This window comes from Orbicella faveolata, unplaced genomic scaffold (assembly GCF_042242905.1).
Source record: "Orbicella faveolata isolate gen_17 unplaced genomic scaffold, um_ofav_v1 contig_14, whole genome shotgun sequence".
NCBI lineage: Eukaryota > Metazoa > Cnidaria > Anthozoa > Scleractinia > Merulinidae > Orbicella > Orbicella faveolata.
In genome coordinates this window covers 3,093,663-3,108,318 of record NW_028301541.1, presented here as the reverse complement: position 1 = coordinate 3,108,318, position 14,656 = coordinate 3,093,663, and the positions used below count along the sequence as shown (strand labels likewise).

The 14,656-nt window shown below is 40.2% G+C and overlaps 1 protein-coding gene and 1 long non-coding RNA gene across 2 annotated transcripts; both read right to left on the bottom strand.

Moving 5' to 3' along the window:
- Positions 1-5,680: 5,680 nt before the first annotated feature.
- Positions 5,681-6,263, bottom strand: LOC149113648 (uncharacterized). The gene is made up of 2 exons (XR_016206539.1): positions 6,105-6,263; positions 5,681-5,726 (listed from the first exon to the last, which is right to left on the bottom strand). It is a non-coding gene; the product is annotated as an uncharacterized LOC149113648 (long non-coding RNA).
- Positions 6,264-10,750: 4,487 nt separating this feature from the next.
- On the bottom strand, positions 10,751-13,618 carry LOC149113647 (discoidin, CUB and LCCL domain-containing protein 2-like). The gene is made up of 4 exons (XM_089287373.1): positions 13,314-13,618; positions 12,682-12,839; positions 11,656-11,984; positions 10,751-11,016 (listed from the first exon to the last, which is right to left on the bottom strand). Exons 1-4 carry the CDS (start codon positions 13,616-13,618, stop codon positions 10,864-10,866), a joined length of 945 nt encoding a protein of 314 aa, XP_089143499.1. The 3' UTR covers positions 10,751-10,863.
- Between the last annotated feature and the right edge of the window lie 1,038 nt (positions 13,619-14,656).

Sequence of the window (14,656 nt, the reverse complement as noted above, 5' to 3'; positions counted from 1 at the left end):
GATACACCTCACTCTGAAGCTCCTCGTGCCTTTCGATTACCAGCATCCCTGGCACTTCTAAGACAGGTAGGTATTTACTATACTGGCTGCCACGGACGGATGAGGCTGTAACAGGAAAGTTAAGATCTGGCTCTGTATCGCCTTGCTCTGAAGACTGTTCAAAGACAAGCTCAGTTTCACCGTGCTCTTGGCATTTTCCACATGATTCTTTAATCACATCAGATATTATACCAGATAACACACCATCTTTATCCAACGGACTTGGTGTTAACGAAGTCGCAACTGTTTTCTCTCAACGACAAGTTTCTACAATTTAAAAAAACTCCAAAATATTACATGATCTCTAACTGGGATTAAAAGGGGTGGCGAATGGTCCTTCAAAAACCATGTGTCTCGCAAAATTTTCGCCGAATTTCACGGGTCTCGCAGTCTCGTTTTTTAGCCGTTTTGTGCGTCTCGCAGTCTCGTTTTTTCTCACAAGGCTGTCTCGCGGTCTCGATTTTTTTCAAGGCTAAGAAAGTCGCGAAGTACCGATTTGTTTATTTTTTTTTTTTTAGTAAAATTAAATGACGTCACAACATCTTAGAACCTGAACGTCTTGAGTTCGCATTCAAAACACTTTAAAGTCCCAGTCTCGCGATTGAAAAAATCAAAATTTCTCGGGCTCGCAAAGAAAAACGCTAATCTCGTCGTGTCGCAAAGTCTCGCATTTACCATTCGCCACCCCTATTAAACTACCCCTAGCTTCTCAGGGAACGATCCCCGCTCCCATTCTCCCACCCCAAGAAAAACCCATGTCACACTTGTATCCATCTATAATGATAGGTGGTAGCTTCAGGGCTCCTATTGATAGCAGAGGTGCTTTGTAAGCTCCCTGAAGGGACTTCCCTGAAATTTTTACCTTTAGATTTTTACTTATAAACAAAAATAATAGTAATACCAATGTAATAAACTCAATTGACCACTCCCCCAATGGGGTTTCAAGGCCTATGGAAACAAATGATGATTGTTATTACTAAGGATTTTCTTGAATGCGAAATGCAAAAAATACAAATTTCCAGGTGTTGTTTTAATGTATCCGCAGTTGGTAAGACTGCTAATAGATACCTCCAGTGACTTCTTCGCTAAAGTTTCCTTGGCCTGCTGTGGTTACTGCTGCTACTTTAAATCGGAAAGAAGTGTAAACAGATTGGTTGATGAGAAGGAAAGCATTTTCTTCCGGTGATACAATCTCTGTCAACAACTCCGAATTAGTCACTGGCACTCCTCCTACAGCAACTATCTGATATTCAACTTTGTAACCAAGCAACTGTCCATTGAGCTCACTTTGGGTGAGAGGCTGCCATGAGAAAGTTATCTTGTGTGGACTTTCGTGAAATGAGGCGGTGACAGGACGAGGAGCCGCGCTTTGAACTGGAAAGATTGAAAAGGACGCTATGGAGCACAAAACTAAGGACATTTGATTGGTCTAGACCTATGACATTTTCTTTAAAATAGTCTTACTTTCATGTACACATGGAGCTGTGGATAAAATAATATCTTCAATGAAATTCCAAAAAAGCTATTGCACAATATTGTGTTTTTGGTAGAGATTGTGTTCAGATGTTTTATTTGGGAGTAAAAGTACTACATTAAATTTCAGACATTGAGTGACCAGACTTTTTGCTCTACTACTCCTGAAAAGAAGCTAGTCAGGTTGCCTCGAAGCAACAACTTGTAAAAACGGCCTGAACACACCATTGCATGTATGAACCGCCATGACATCAATAGGGTGTAACATCACAGAACGTGCGTTCCAGCCCTTTCGCTTGTAGCATCTTCCATAACATGTGATAAAAATTGATAAACGTCAAGACAACTGTACTTACAATCGTTATCAGTAGCTATGTTCAAGCAGTCAGTCAAGTTACCATTTCCTCGCCTGGTAAAGCCAGCAACTCGAACACAGTACTCGGTATTTTTCCACAAACCAGTCAGTTCTTTCGTCAGGGTTTCTCGTGACACAATGAGTGTTTCGTAAGGGATATTGAATCCACTTGTTCTGGCGTAAAATATCTTGTAACCTAATAGTATTCCGTGGATGTACTCCTGTGGAATTGTACTCCATTTGATAAGGAGGCTTATTGAGCTGGTGTTGTATCCCGTGAGGTTTTTTGGTGCTTTGCTTGGGACTGAAAAAACAAATAGTGCAATGTTCTTTTAAAGGAACTAAGTCACGTTATTGAGCTATTTTGGCCACGCACAAAATTACCTTTACATCGGAGGAAACCTTAAAATAGTAGTTTACTATAATTTAGAAAAACACCAATGAGATAATAATAAACCATAAAAGAGCATAGATGGTTAAAGATGGAGAAGGTTAACACGGTTACAAACTATGAACTTGAAATATTTATGTTAATGTTTTCAAGATACAGCGATCGTGACGTAGCTCCTTAAAGTAAAGTAAACTTCTCGTCGTAATCTTGAGTATGAGAGGAACCAGATAGATGGTGGTTGCCCTGGCTTACCTCTGATTCTTCCAGCTATTAACTAATAAGGGGGGATTCTTCTCCCTTTGGATGGGTTGTTGTGTATTGGTGGGTTACCTCTAAGCACGTCGAATTCAGGGTCAGGTCACCTTAACAATCCGCTAATGTGTTTTCTCATAGTTGTTTTCCGGGGTTGAAGGTAGCCTTGCGCATGTCGCGTGTGACTGATGCCGAGATGTGCTCAATCTACCCCAATAGTCGATGAATTGACATTCCTAAACACCTAAGTTCATCAGGACACAGAGTGGTAGCTTACTTGGAAAACGATAACCTTCTCTTTGGCATGCTTTTTGTACTGATGGAAACAATCAGTCAGATTGTTTCGAGGTGACCCATTCATGGGCGACAGTTTGAAGCGACCTGAATGGAATCAAAGAGTAATCCTGAGAGTACTCACCGTCTTCGTCTGTAAACGCGCACGTAACATTTGTTCTGTTACTTTCTCCGACCCGCGTGTAAGCGACAGCTTGCACACAGTAATTGGAATATTTTTCAAGGCCTTGGAATTCCGTTGTGAGATTTGCTGTGTCCTTGAATATTTCGTTTCCGGTCGGCGTGGAAGTGCGTTTTCTTCTTCTGAGATTTTGTTCCGGCTGGCCGTGGGTTCCTATTAGGTAAACACGGTAGCCTAGGATGAAACCTTGTCTAAATGGCTTGGGGACTGGATCCCATGACACCCTAATCGATGTGGAGCTGGTGTTGTAAGATGTAAGGTTTGCTGGAGGACTTGTTGGAACTAATGAGAAAATTACACAAAGCATTATCAAATCAATATGATCAATATGATACAAGCTCTGTATCACCAATTAATCTACGAAAATGCCCCGTTATTATATTAAGGAAGTCAGTAATGATAAGAAATCATTTTCAAAACAAATGTGATGTCATTGTGCCTCAACGTTTTTTCGCTCTCTTATACTTGTCGTTTTTAAAACAATGTCAATCAACAAGAACGTATTTTGAACTTTGCAACTGAAGATGCAACAACAAATTTTGCGGTGGCACAGCGGATTTCTGCAACGAAGTTTCGAAGAGAGTGTTTTAGTATTCTAAGCATTCCTCGTGTGCGTGGCCTTGTATGAACTTTTTCTATGGTCAGTGTACAGTGACGTAAATCAATGGCCTGTAGCTGGCAAACACTCTCTTCGAAACTTCGTTGCAGAAATCCGCTGTGCTAGCGCGAATCCAATAATTTGTTGTTGCATCTTCACGTAATCACGTAGTCCTGCGCCTGCACTCACATCGCTAACAGTCACGCTCGCACGCTTACTTGTTTTGCGTTCTTCGCCACGGATTTTCGAGGAAAAGAGAGACTGCTCGGAGTCTATTTTAATTTCAAGTTTAGCTCTTTTTCTCATTTGCATTACAATGTATTCCAACGTAGATGAAATGCAACTTTGGGCTGCAACTACAAAATTGTCCCAAGTTTGCCTTGGATGTTGGATTATTCCGGATATCACAAAAACCGAATCTAATAATTGTTTTATGGTACATTGAACGAACAGAAATGGAAGTCATGTTTTTGCTTCTTCACTGACGGCAAGCAACACAAAGCGCGCGAACTTGACATGATTACCCTTCTTAGAAATCATGCACCGCGGGCATGCATGACGTCACAGGTGCTGATTTCGAAAATTCACTGTACGCTTTCGGCCAATCAGAAAAGAGATAGCGAGTTCAATGTATAATAATTGAAATAATCAAGATCTCGGTAGGGGTTATCAGCCTCAGCCTTCGGGTTCGGCTGATAACCCCTACTTCGACCTTGATTATTCTGGACATCATAAAAACCTCATCTAATAATTGTATATTATTAACAATATAATAAATAACTGCGAAGCTCCGCTTTTAGGCTTGGCTAAATCTATATATTACATTTCTTCATCCATCCAGTCATCCATTATTCCATTCCTCCCTCCCTCTGTCTTCCCTCTCTTATCTATCTTTCCTTCGTTTATTCACCAACATTCTCGTCCAATGATGAACTGTATTGGGGTTACTTTTAATGTTAGAGCGGTTTTAATTTGAGTGTACGTCGTGGTTTTGGTTTTACTACGGTATGAGATTGTAGTCTACTTGATGAGTAATTGGTTTGGTTTTGGCTTATGACATTCAATTGAAAACCACTCTAAGACGCGTTAAAAAGTTTTAACGCAAATTTCTAAATGTCAGCGGTGACGCACCATCTTCGTCAGTTAAACCAAACACGCAGTCGCTCATGTTGCCATTCCCATTTCTTGTGAACGCAGACAACTGGATGCAGTAAATTGTAAATATCGTCAAATTGTGCAGAGAAAATCGACGTTCATCTGGACACAAGTCAACCGTAGTAGTGTTGGATTCGTCCGATTTTCTGTAGGAGAGTTTAAAACCAAGTATCGGTGCTTTTGCAAACTCCTCTGGGACAGTTTGCCATGTGATTTCTAATGACGTGGAACTTGTGTTTTGGGCCGTTATGTTGGGGGGTGGCATGGAAGGAGCTGTTAAAATAGTAAACGAGATGGTTTAGTTGCTCTTGTACTAAATATTGTTTTATACTATGACTGGGAAACTTTGTATCCTAGTCTACGGATTAGGCTTCCTTTTATGTGGCACGTTAGTTGGCTGTAATGGAGGGATTCGGCTTACCTGTCTACAGTCTTGTTATCACCCAATGCAGACCGCGTGATGATTCATTTGGGAGGTTACAACTGCAATTTGTCACACGCAACTGATTGTATGGGAGCATGTACAAATAGGACAATTGTAACCTCCCAAATGAATCATCATATGATCTGAATTGGAAGCCAACAGGGATGTAATACGTTAGCCGAATCCGACTATTGGTGGATCGCTGTCCAGTCATACTTGCACACAGTTTACACTGTCGGATACTAGTGTGAGAGGTTCAGCTTGATTATAATTTTTCTTCTCGTGTTAGTTCTCGTTACCCTAGGTCTGTTCAAAGTGCTTTTGTTTCCTGTATAAAAAATTCTGCCATGCATTTAGGAGTACAGTGTTGCTTCAAAGTATGTAACGTCTGCAGCGACTGGCAAATTCCAAACGAGACGAAACAAAACGAGCTCTAGGCGTGTCGCGACAAACTAGTGGGTGGGACTACTTTACAGGTCGCCTTCAAAGGTAGACAAGTAAACCACGGAAAACCAAAGTTGACGGTTATCGGCGATTTATTGCATCAACATAAACGATCGTAAACTGAAATAACAATATGTAACGAATTTCTATGAATTTAGCGGAAAAGTTGCGTAACAAATAGTCAAAACTTACACGAGACAAACTAACGATTTGGAATGGATAACGTAACGAAATTGAATAACAATACATCAAAAATAGCCAGAGTAAATACTACGTTAAGATACTAAATAAGATTCGATACAGAAGTACACAACAAAAGGAACTAATTAACAGCTCAATGTTTTCGAGCCTAAAAGGTGGGCGTTCACTGTAGTAACGTTCAGAACACTTTCTAATTTAGACGATTATAAATCAATTAACATTGTACAAATCTTCTTTGTATTCCTTCGCCCATAGCTATAAAAAACGTAACCTAATCAAAATGACAAATGTACTCACATATCGGTCCCGCTTGAGCCAAGGGTTAGGAAATCAAAAAACATCAAGAGTTCAAGGTTGACAAGACCACGCGAGATGGAAAGGAAAACTACTTTAAAGGGACGCTAACTCAGCTTTTATATGCGCGTGGTGACGCTTAAAGGTCCGATTACAAAACCAATAAAAGAGAAGTAAACATTGTAACTACGTTCGTAACTAAGATAAAGAGACAATTATTAACTAATCAAAATTGACCTTTGTCTAGTGTCCTTAACAAAGTATTTAAGTCATTAGGTTTCAAGACTAAGCCTATGACATGGATCATTTTACTCAATGAATAATTATTTCTATAAGAGTTTGACGAACATTTCTTACCTCCTACATCCGTGGTTACATTCACACATCCATCGTAACATTCTGGTCCACTACCATGTTTGGTTTCACCCAACACTTGCACACAGTACTGTGTTTGTGCGTCCAAACCTCGATACTCCCACGACGTCGGCTGATCAATGCTTACAAAAACGTCCCCAGTAAATATATTTGGGGGCTGACGGTATCTGACTCTATACCCCGTCAACACTCCGGGGACAAACCCCTGTGTTAGTGGTAACCAGTCGACTCGAAATGAAGAACTACTTGTGTTGTACGCAGTCACGTTTGGAGGAGCGGTTGGGACTAAAAAGTAGAATGCAATGTTTACGCTAAAATACACGTTATTTCACGTAAAATCGCGCTAGCTACAGTAGCCAAGCCCTGTTCTTGGTTTCCTTAACGGAGTGGTCGTCTGTTAGACAGCATATTATTAAGTGCTTCTCAAGTCATTAATCGACAAATTACGTGGCTATAAGAGCTAAAGGAATCGGACCGGGCTTTTTTTCTCCGGGGCAAAAAGGTGACAGCAGTAACCAGGTTGGATTATTATTAAGACCGTGACAAGAGGTTACATTTATTTAGGTTCTTCGCTCACCATGTAGGAAGATTCGGTACACAGGTGAACATCCGAACACAAGGTTCTAGAATTAAACTTTTCGAATTCAAAGGGAAGAGGTGCTCAAGCACCGGGTGTTCCGAATATGTGAATTAACCTTGGCTTGCCAAAACTAAGCTTTCTTAAAAACATGCATAATTTCTAAATATTTGGCTCCACAACATGGAGAAGAAAATGGTGTAATTCAACCTGATATAGCCTTCATTCAAACAATCTTAATTGGCACGTCATAAGTGTCAGAAAGTTATTTTCTGCTCACCTCCTTCATCTGTTTTATTGCATTTTGAATTATTGGCGCCTTTCCCGATGCCGTGTTCATTAAATGCTGAGACTAAGATACAATAGCTGGTATACTCCTTCAAGCCGTCAATATGAATTGAGGTATTTACTGTTCTTAGAGTCTTCGCCCGCTCGGGGCTGCCTTCCTCATAGTGTTGCACCTGATATCCTTGAATAGTCCCGTATGTGTAGTATGCAAGGATAGGAGACCATGCGGCATTGAGTGACTTGCGTTTTTCAAACCACACCTTGACGACTGTCGGCGGTTGTAAGGGTTCTAAAGAAAAGTGATAGTCGATCAAAATACTGTTCTACACTGTCATCATGCATGATGACATGGTTTCAGTTAATTTTACATTTGATGGTTCATCAGTTTTTTTTCCCATTTACAAGCGATTCTTTGTGTGTCTATTTGTCTGATTCTCTATCCAAGGCATTCCTGTGTTTGTCCAATTTGACTCTACGTTTATCCGTTTCGCCACTTGTCTGCTCCCATGTCTACTGTTTGTCTGTCCGTCTGTTTGTCTACCGACCTTACTGTCGGTGTGCCTTTTTGTCTGGCTGGCTGTCGGACTGGTTGACTGTCTGTCTTGCTGTTACCTGCCTGTCTCCCTGTATGTTCTGCCTTTCTGCTGTAAGTCTATCTATCCGCCTGCCTCCTTATTTCAATGCCTGATAGTCTGGCTGGCTGTTTGACTGAGTTTTTGTCAAGCTAAAGGTCTCTCTTCCCGTCTGTCTGTCCGCCGACTGTCTGTCTGTCAAACTGTTTGTTAATTTACCACTCTGTCTGTTTTTGTCTTTCTACTTGTCCGGTTGTCTATTCGTTAGTTTCTTTCATATTAATTTCCGCTTTACTTACCGCGTGGCTCAATTTCTCGAAATCCATAAATCTCCGTTCTAATGCATGGAAGGATGTTATAATACCGTGCTGACAGGTAATAAAAGCGAATTACTGATGATGCAACTCCATGTTTCAGAGTATTCTTGTTCACCTCGTATGGGTTGACATTACCATCAAACACCTGTAAGATAATAAATTGTAACCTCAGTGAGTATCTCATGAGAGGTATGGGTTATTGACCAAGTGTGAGGTCAAGATGGCTGGATATGGGCCTCGTTCTTTTTTTTGCGAGTTTATGGACCTCGACTCCGTCTCGGTCCATAAAACACGCAAAAAAAGAACTTGGCCAATATCCAGCCATCTTGACCGAACAAGCTTGGTCAATAAAGGATTTATTATATGGCTTTCGGGGAAATTTTTCTTGCGGGACACGGCGAGTAGTCCCGAGCGGGCAAGATAGCTCCATCTTGCCCGCTCGGGTAGCCAATCACAGCGCAGGATTTGATTCATCTTGCCCGCTCACGGAGCTAGTCATATAATAAAAAGATATATTGGACTGTATGAGGGTATCCATCTGGAAGATTCTCTCCAATAAAAGGCTGATTACGTGGGGTTTGGTGGTGAAGTTGTCAGGTTCTTTTAGATCCTTACCCCTTTTTAGTTCAATATGTGGCAAATTATACAGCCTATATCTTAATCACTTTTTTATTTTGCAAATGTAAAATGTCCAGATTCTAACTCAGTCACTTTGTCCTTATGAACAAACTTTGCGAATCCCTTAACATAAGAATTCTAAAATGAATTGACCTTTCGTCTACTTTACACTTCAAATTTCTAAACAGTTCGAAAAAGCCATACCTTCAGAATACCGTTCTCCCTGTAAAAGTCCCACGTAGAACCTGACGATAGCTGTAAAACATATTGTGTGAGAAAGGAATTTCCACCTCCTTGGGTAGCTACTGCGCAAATGCGATAAAGATGTTGAAGATCAATTTGCATGTATCCTCTCTGTGCGTCATTACCGCACCACGTGGTATGAGAATGTCCAAGCCGTCCCTTACGCCCCCTATAGTCACTGTGTGTGTTATTAAACGTTATAGCCTGATCCGTGATACTTCCGCTTTCCATGCCAATAGAAGTGTTGCTACAGTGAGCTGTATCGTCATGAGCTATACGAGAAACCAAGGAACATGTTAAAACATAATGTTTAAAATGGTATGCATGGTAACAATAAAAAGGGAGGGAATTGGAGGCGGACTGCAGAGACAGAACTTCGGCTCCTAAACCTTAACTGGGAGCAAGTCGCACGGCTTGCCAAGGACCGACAGAGATGGAGGTGTCCTTTTGATGCCCTATGTGCCAGTTGGCGTCTAAAGGATAGCTGATGATGAAAGATGGAAGCTTAGAAACGTTAAACCAACCTGATTTTTCGCAAATGGAACTATAGCTCTCATTGCATCCTACATCTGCCCATTCGGAATTATTTCTGTCAATAAACACACAGTTTTCGTTGGTTGCTCCATTCGGCTCGAATATATTCCAGTTTGTAAAATCACTATAAGAACCATCCGTCCAAACAAATAGGTTTTCTTGTTGTCTGTCAGACAAACCTATCCAAGCGCGATCGAAGCCAGCAGCGGCCACGAGATCCGTGACGAAAACATTCTCTTCGCTGCTAGTGATATCGACGAGTTTTGAATTTAAATCGAAGCATCTTTGTACAGCCACATCCCAGGTGTTTGGTGAAGTATGTACCTTGTAACATGAATCCCTAAACAGTGACCATTCGGGAAGGCATTCTAAACAAACAATTAAAAGCCAAAAGTCATGATCAAAAGTAGAAAACTACTTTTGACACACAAGTGAAAGCGGCTCTTTATGGAAAAAGCACTTTAGCAGTAATTCTTTGGCATTTTCCTGATATTATCTAGCGACGCGCACTAATAAGAGGAGGAAGTGAGTATTCAAGGAACACTTAAATTTTATCCAAATAATCTGCACCTGTATTTGAAAAGAAACAACCACTAAATTGTAAAAGTCGTTTATAGTTTACCGGGGCAAGAGTTCATAGAGCATTGCTTTGTCTCTTTGAGATTGAATGTAGCGTTCAGTCCCTGGAAAATCCCAGTTGGTGGATCCGTACAAGTGGCTCGCCAGCGACTTTGAAGACCATTACCACACGTGACACTACACTCGCTCCAGCCTCCCCAGGGACCAGGCTCGGCCAAAGTACGAACGAATTCTTTGAAAGAAGAATCAGTTATAATGAGTGATTCTGAATTGAGTCGAAAGTAAGAGAGATATTCGCTTATTTGAGTAGAATTTACCTTGGTAACAGTAAATTAATTTATAACGAAACTTACACGCGTTGTGTGTCATGTCTGTTAGCTTTAGAAAGGTGTAGATCGAAAAATTTTCCCTAAATATATTTTAATTCTTTAACGAACGTTTCCGCCTGCACCCTATCACCAGTGCTCCAAACAGGGGAAAGAAAGACAGTACAGATAACAGTAACAGTTACAACAACGGCATCAACAAGCGAGGGAAGCTGAAACCTCAACCTCTACCTTGCCACCTCACTAAAACCAATGAAGCTGCAGAAGCATAAATATGTGTTTACATTTATTTGAGAACAAATAAAATAAATAGAATGTCGGATTTGTAGAACCTCATCTTACGTTACCTTGACAACCGTACAGCTCCACCCGCATTGATATGTGGTTATGCCAAGTCACGGGTAAAAACCGGATATAACGTGTCATGATTGGTGGGTTAAGGTCATGTGACACAACGGTGTTTAGGTCCGTGTTTCCAGTAAATTCCTAAATAAGTAAGATTGAGAATTACCAGACTTATAGAAAAAAACCTAAAAAATTAACTCCTGAGCATTATCCTCACCCCGTACTAAACGTCTTCAGGTTCATGAACGGAGAAAGATTTGATATTCATGTAATATATCAAACACGAAAGGCCGTGTTTGACCACATTTCCAAGCAACGAGAAGAGAGTTGAAAATACGACACGCAGCGGAGTATTTTTGACGAACTTCGAGGTGTTTGGAAATGTAGTCAAACACTGTCTTGAGTGTTGGATATATCATCTCAATCGAAACTAAAACTAATGAGAAAACGGAGAAATATAATCGTAAAAATCTATGCTAATTAACATCAGATATCCGAATTATTAATGAGTTTGAGAAACTATATTCAAAATTAGGACGTTCGTAGTAGACAAAAGACAGTTCCAAACTTCGCATGTCTCCCTGGGAACGGACTCACTGAAGACGAGTTCGGTACGATTTGGAAGGACTCGGTCGGAGTGGAGGATCACCTCGGACCGTCTGATTAATCAGCCAAAGCCTGTTAAGGCTGTTAATTTATTTCATGAAGAAAGCAGTTTTGCTTTTAAAAGAACGTCTCAACCGATATGAAACTGAAACATAGCGAATGCCATGAGTTCACCTTGATTGCAGTTTGTCCTTGTTCTTTGTAGTACTGGAATTCAACTCCATCGTTGCCGTACTGCAGCCGATACATCGTCACCCACTGGTTATGTACAGTTCGCCCCTGAGTTGCTACACCTGTCACTGTAGTGTACCGGTTGACAAAATCTACCTGGAGCCATTGATTAGCGTTATGGACGGCAACTGCCCAAGATCCATGGCATCCTCCCCCTTGCAAGTGTAGCCTGCCACAACTAGCGGCAAGAGAATCAGAATGTTTTGAAGAGGCACTAATTTGTGCGTCAGAGATGGCACCGCTTTCCATACCAAGAGCCTCTCCGGGGCAATCTATATCCACAGTCAAACATATGAAAGCTATGTAAAACTATGCATTAGCGTTCTTTTATCTATAATGTAAATTAAATTAGTTACATGTACATTCATAGGTATTTTTAGTTAGATTTTAAGTTCTCTTTGACTCGACGCATTAACTGTTTTAGCTAGGGGCCTAACAATCCCCAATTGCTCGAGCTTAAAATAAGAAAGTATCATCATCATCATCATCATCATCATCATCATCATCATCATCATCATGCGTCACCATCATATGACGTATGGAAGCTGCCTAAAGAATCATATCTTCATTAGTAATAAAATATAAAGGAATTCCAATGAGAAACATCGTCGCGTCATATCAGGACTTAGGAGAAATATCGGAGGGGAAAATTTCTCTCAAGAGTCAACCCGCACGCTCCGATTTTCGAAACAAATTTCATTGTCAACGTGTGCTGAGCCGCGAATTCAAACCATCTTTTAAAGCAAAAACAAGAATAGCTAGGGACGGAAGTGAGGGCAGGAAAATGCCAGAATTAGGCAGAAGATCAAATGCAATAGGACGAAGTGTGTACACGTCTAAAGACTTAGCTGAGTTTAATACTATATACTGAATGATGTCATTCATATACAAATCAGTTAAAGCTTTTATTTGAGCGAATCGAAGTTAATCTGCCTATAAATCCTTGTTGTATGAGGTGATTTCATTTACCTGGAACGTACATAACCAGATGGTCAGTGGTTATCGGTCTGATTACTGTACCGTTGGGTAGCGTAACACCCACAGCAAAGTATCCTCCATCTTCCTTTTGAACGTGTAGAACTTCCAAGAAGTAAAGCGTTCCTTCCGTGAGATACAGCGACCCTAGGCTGAGGAAACATCGATCAGGCCTTGAATTTAGAGCCGTTTTCAATTTAGATTCTAAAGAATAGTTAGAAGTGCTTTGTTCTTGCTTGCTTCACAACACTCTAAAACAATTCTCACGACATCTGCTGAGCCAATCAAACGCAAAGTCAAAAACAAAGTGTTTTCCCGCGCTTGGCCCCGGTGATTTGACTTTACTTTGAGTTCTTATTGGCCTCTGCTGTTGAGAGTTAAACATTGTTATTGCTCTGATTTTGGTTTTACGACACTTCGTAATGAGTCTGGTCCCAAAGGAGGGTACAGAAAATGCGTATTTTGATCTAAAATGACAAAAAGTGAAAACTAGTAGACTACTCCACCCTAAATGTTTGGAAAGTACCCCCAGAATTTTGCATCCATTTCTGCATGCGTTAATTCAGCCATCTTAGCCTTTCTGATGAACGTGAGGAATAACTCCTAACAAACCAAATTGCACTTACTCTCGGTAACTAGGGGAGTAAATAGCGTCACGATAGCCCAGACTCTCGGAGAAATCTTCATCCACTTTGACTGTGAACCTGCACAGATCATCGCATTTGATGGAGAATGTGTGATGTCCACTCATAGAACAACTGAAATAAGCACGACTACGAATACCAGATTTTCTGTTCAGGTTGTCGACAAATTCGAACGTCGCCGCTTGGATTTGACTGTCTGGCTTTTCTGGATAGCTTTGCAGACAATTCAATTCATTTACATCTTCACCATCAGAAAGGCCACTCCAAATTTCAGTCAAAACACCCATCTGAACTGAGTCTGGATTTTAAAATAATCAAAGGGATCTATTAGTTCTTCTTTGCCAAAGTACGCCTTACTAGGTTTTTTAGACTAAGCTAGGTCAGGTTTTTCGGAGCTTGCGTTGCATTGTGGGACAAACTGTTCATTCTTTCTGAACTCAAGAAAAATTTAAGCTGTAGCAATTAGGTTTAGATCCGAAAGGAATAGAGATCCTTTAGTGAAAAATTACAATAACAAAAAATATTCTGATATAGCCTGTTTTTTAACTAGATGCATTTATCTATTTACGTATCGCTAAGTACAAGTTGTGTATTGAATCAGAGCAACAACAGTAATAGGAATAACGAAAACAGTCTGTGCTGAGACGAATAAAAGGATTCTACAATTTTTACATTACAGTACCATCCCTGAAAAACATTAATTGCAAGGGATACAACTCTGGCTCTAAGCTTCTTCGGTATAGCAATTCTAATTCCTCTAAGTATCAAGTTATTTAGGTTTTAACCATTAGATATATTTAAAGCGAAATACGTTTACAGTCTTGTTGTAGTTCACCTGACAAACATGACGAATTGTAGTGAAGAGCAACGCATTTTGAAAATAAATTCAGCAGTAACTTGAAAGGAAACAAACACATTATCAGTTACAGCAATTCGCATAACACGAAGTATATTAAAACAATTTTATTGAACAATATTATACATTTTCTTCTATTTCAAAATGACTTCACAAAAAAAGAAGTTTAGAATTTTAATCCAAATTTAAACTTGTGTTCCAGTTTATAGTTAATTTACACTTTTTATTTTTGCGGCCACTGACGCTTATCACTCCAGATAACTAGAACCAAAACACTTCTCCCTTGGATTTGTTTCACTGCAATTCTACCGCTATTTTATATCGCTTCAAATATATTTTTAAGTGTGTATAAAGACGTATGTCTTGTTCTTGTCGTTATTTCAACACATTTTAGCCTCGGGCATTTAAGATTTCTCGCACGGGCAGGTGCTCGAGTGACTAAACGTCCTGGTTAAATCTTTACCAGACG

Excerpts from the sequence above, each read along its gene's own strand:
- LOC149113647 (XM_089287373.1), bottom strand. The coding sequence starts at position 13,618 with ATGGGTGTTTTGACTGAAATTTGGAGTGGCCTTTCTGATGGTGAAGAT. Across the intron at positions 12,840-13,313 it reads TACTCCCCTAGTTACCGAGA|CCTAGGGTCGCTGTATCTCA; the intron begins GTAAGTGCAATT and ends ATGTTTCCTCAG. Across the intron at positions 11,017-11,655 it reads AAGGACAAACTGCAATCAAG|GAATTTACTGGAAACACGGA; the intron begins GTGAACTCATGG and ends TTACTTATTTAG.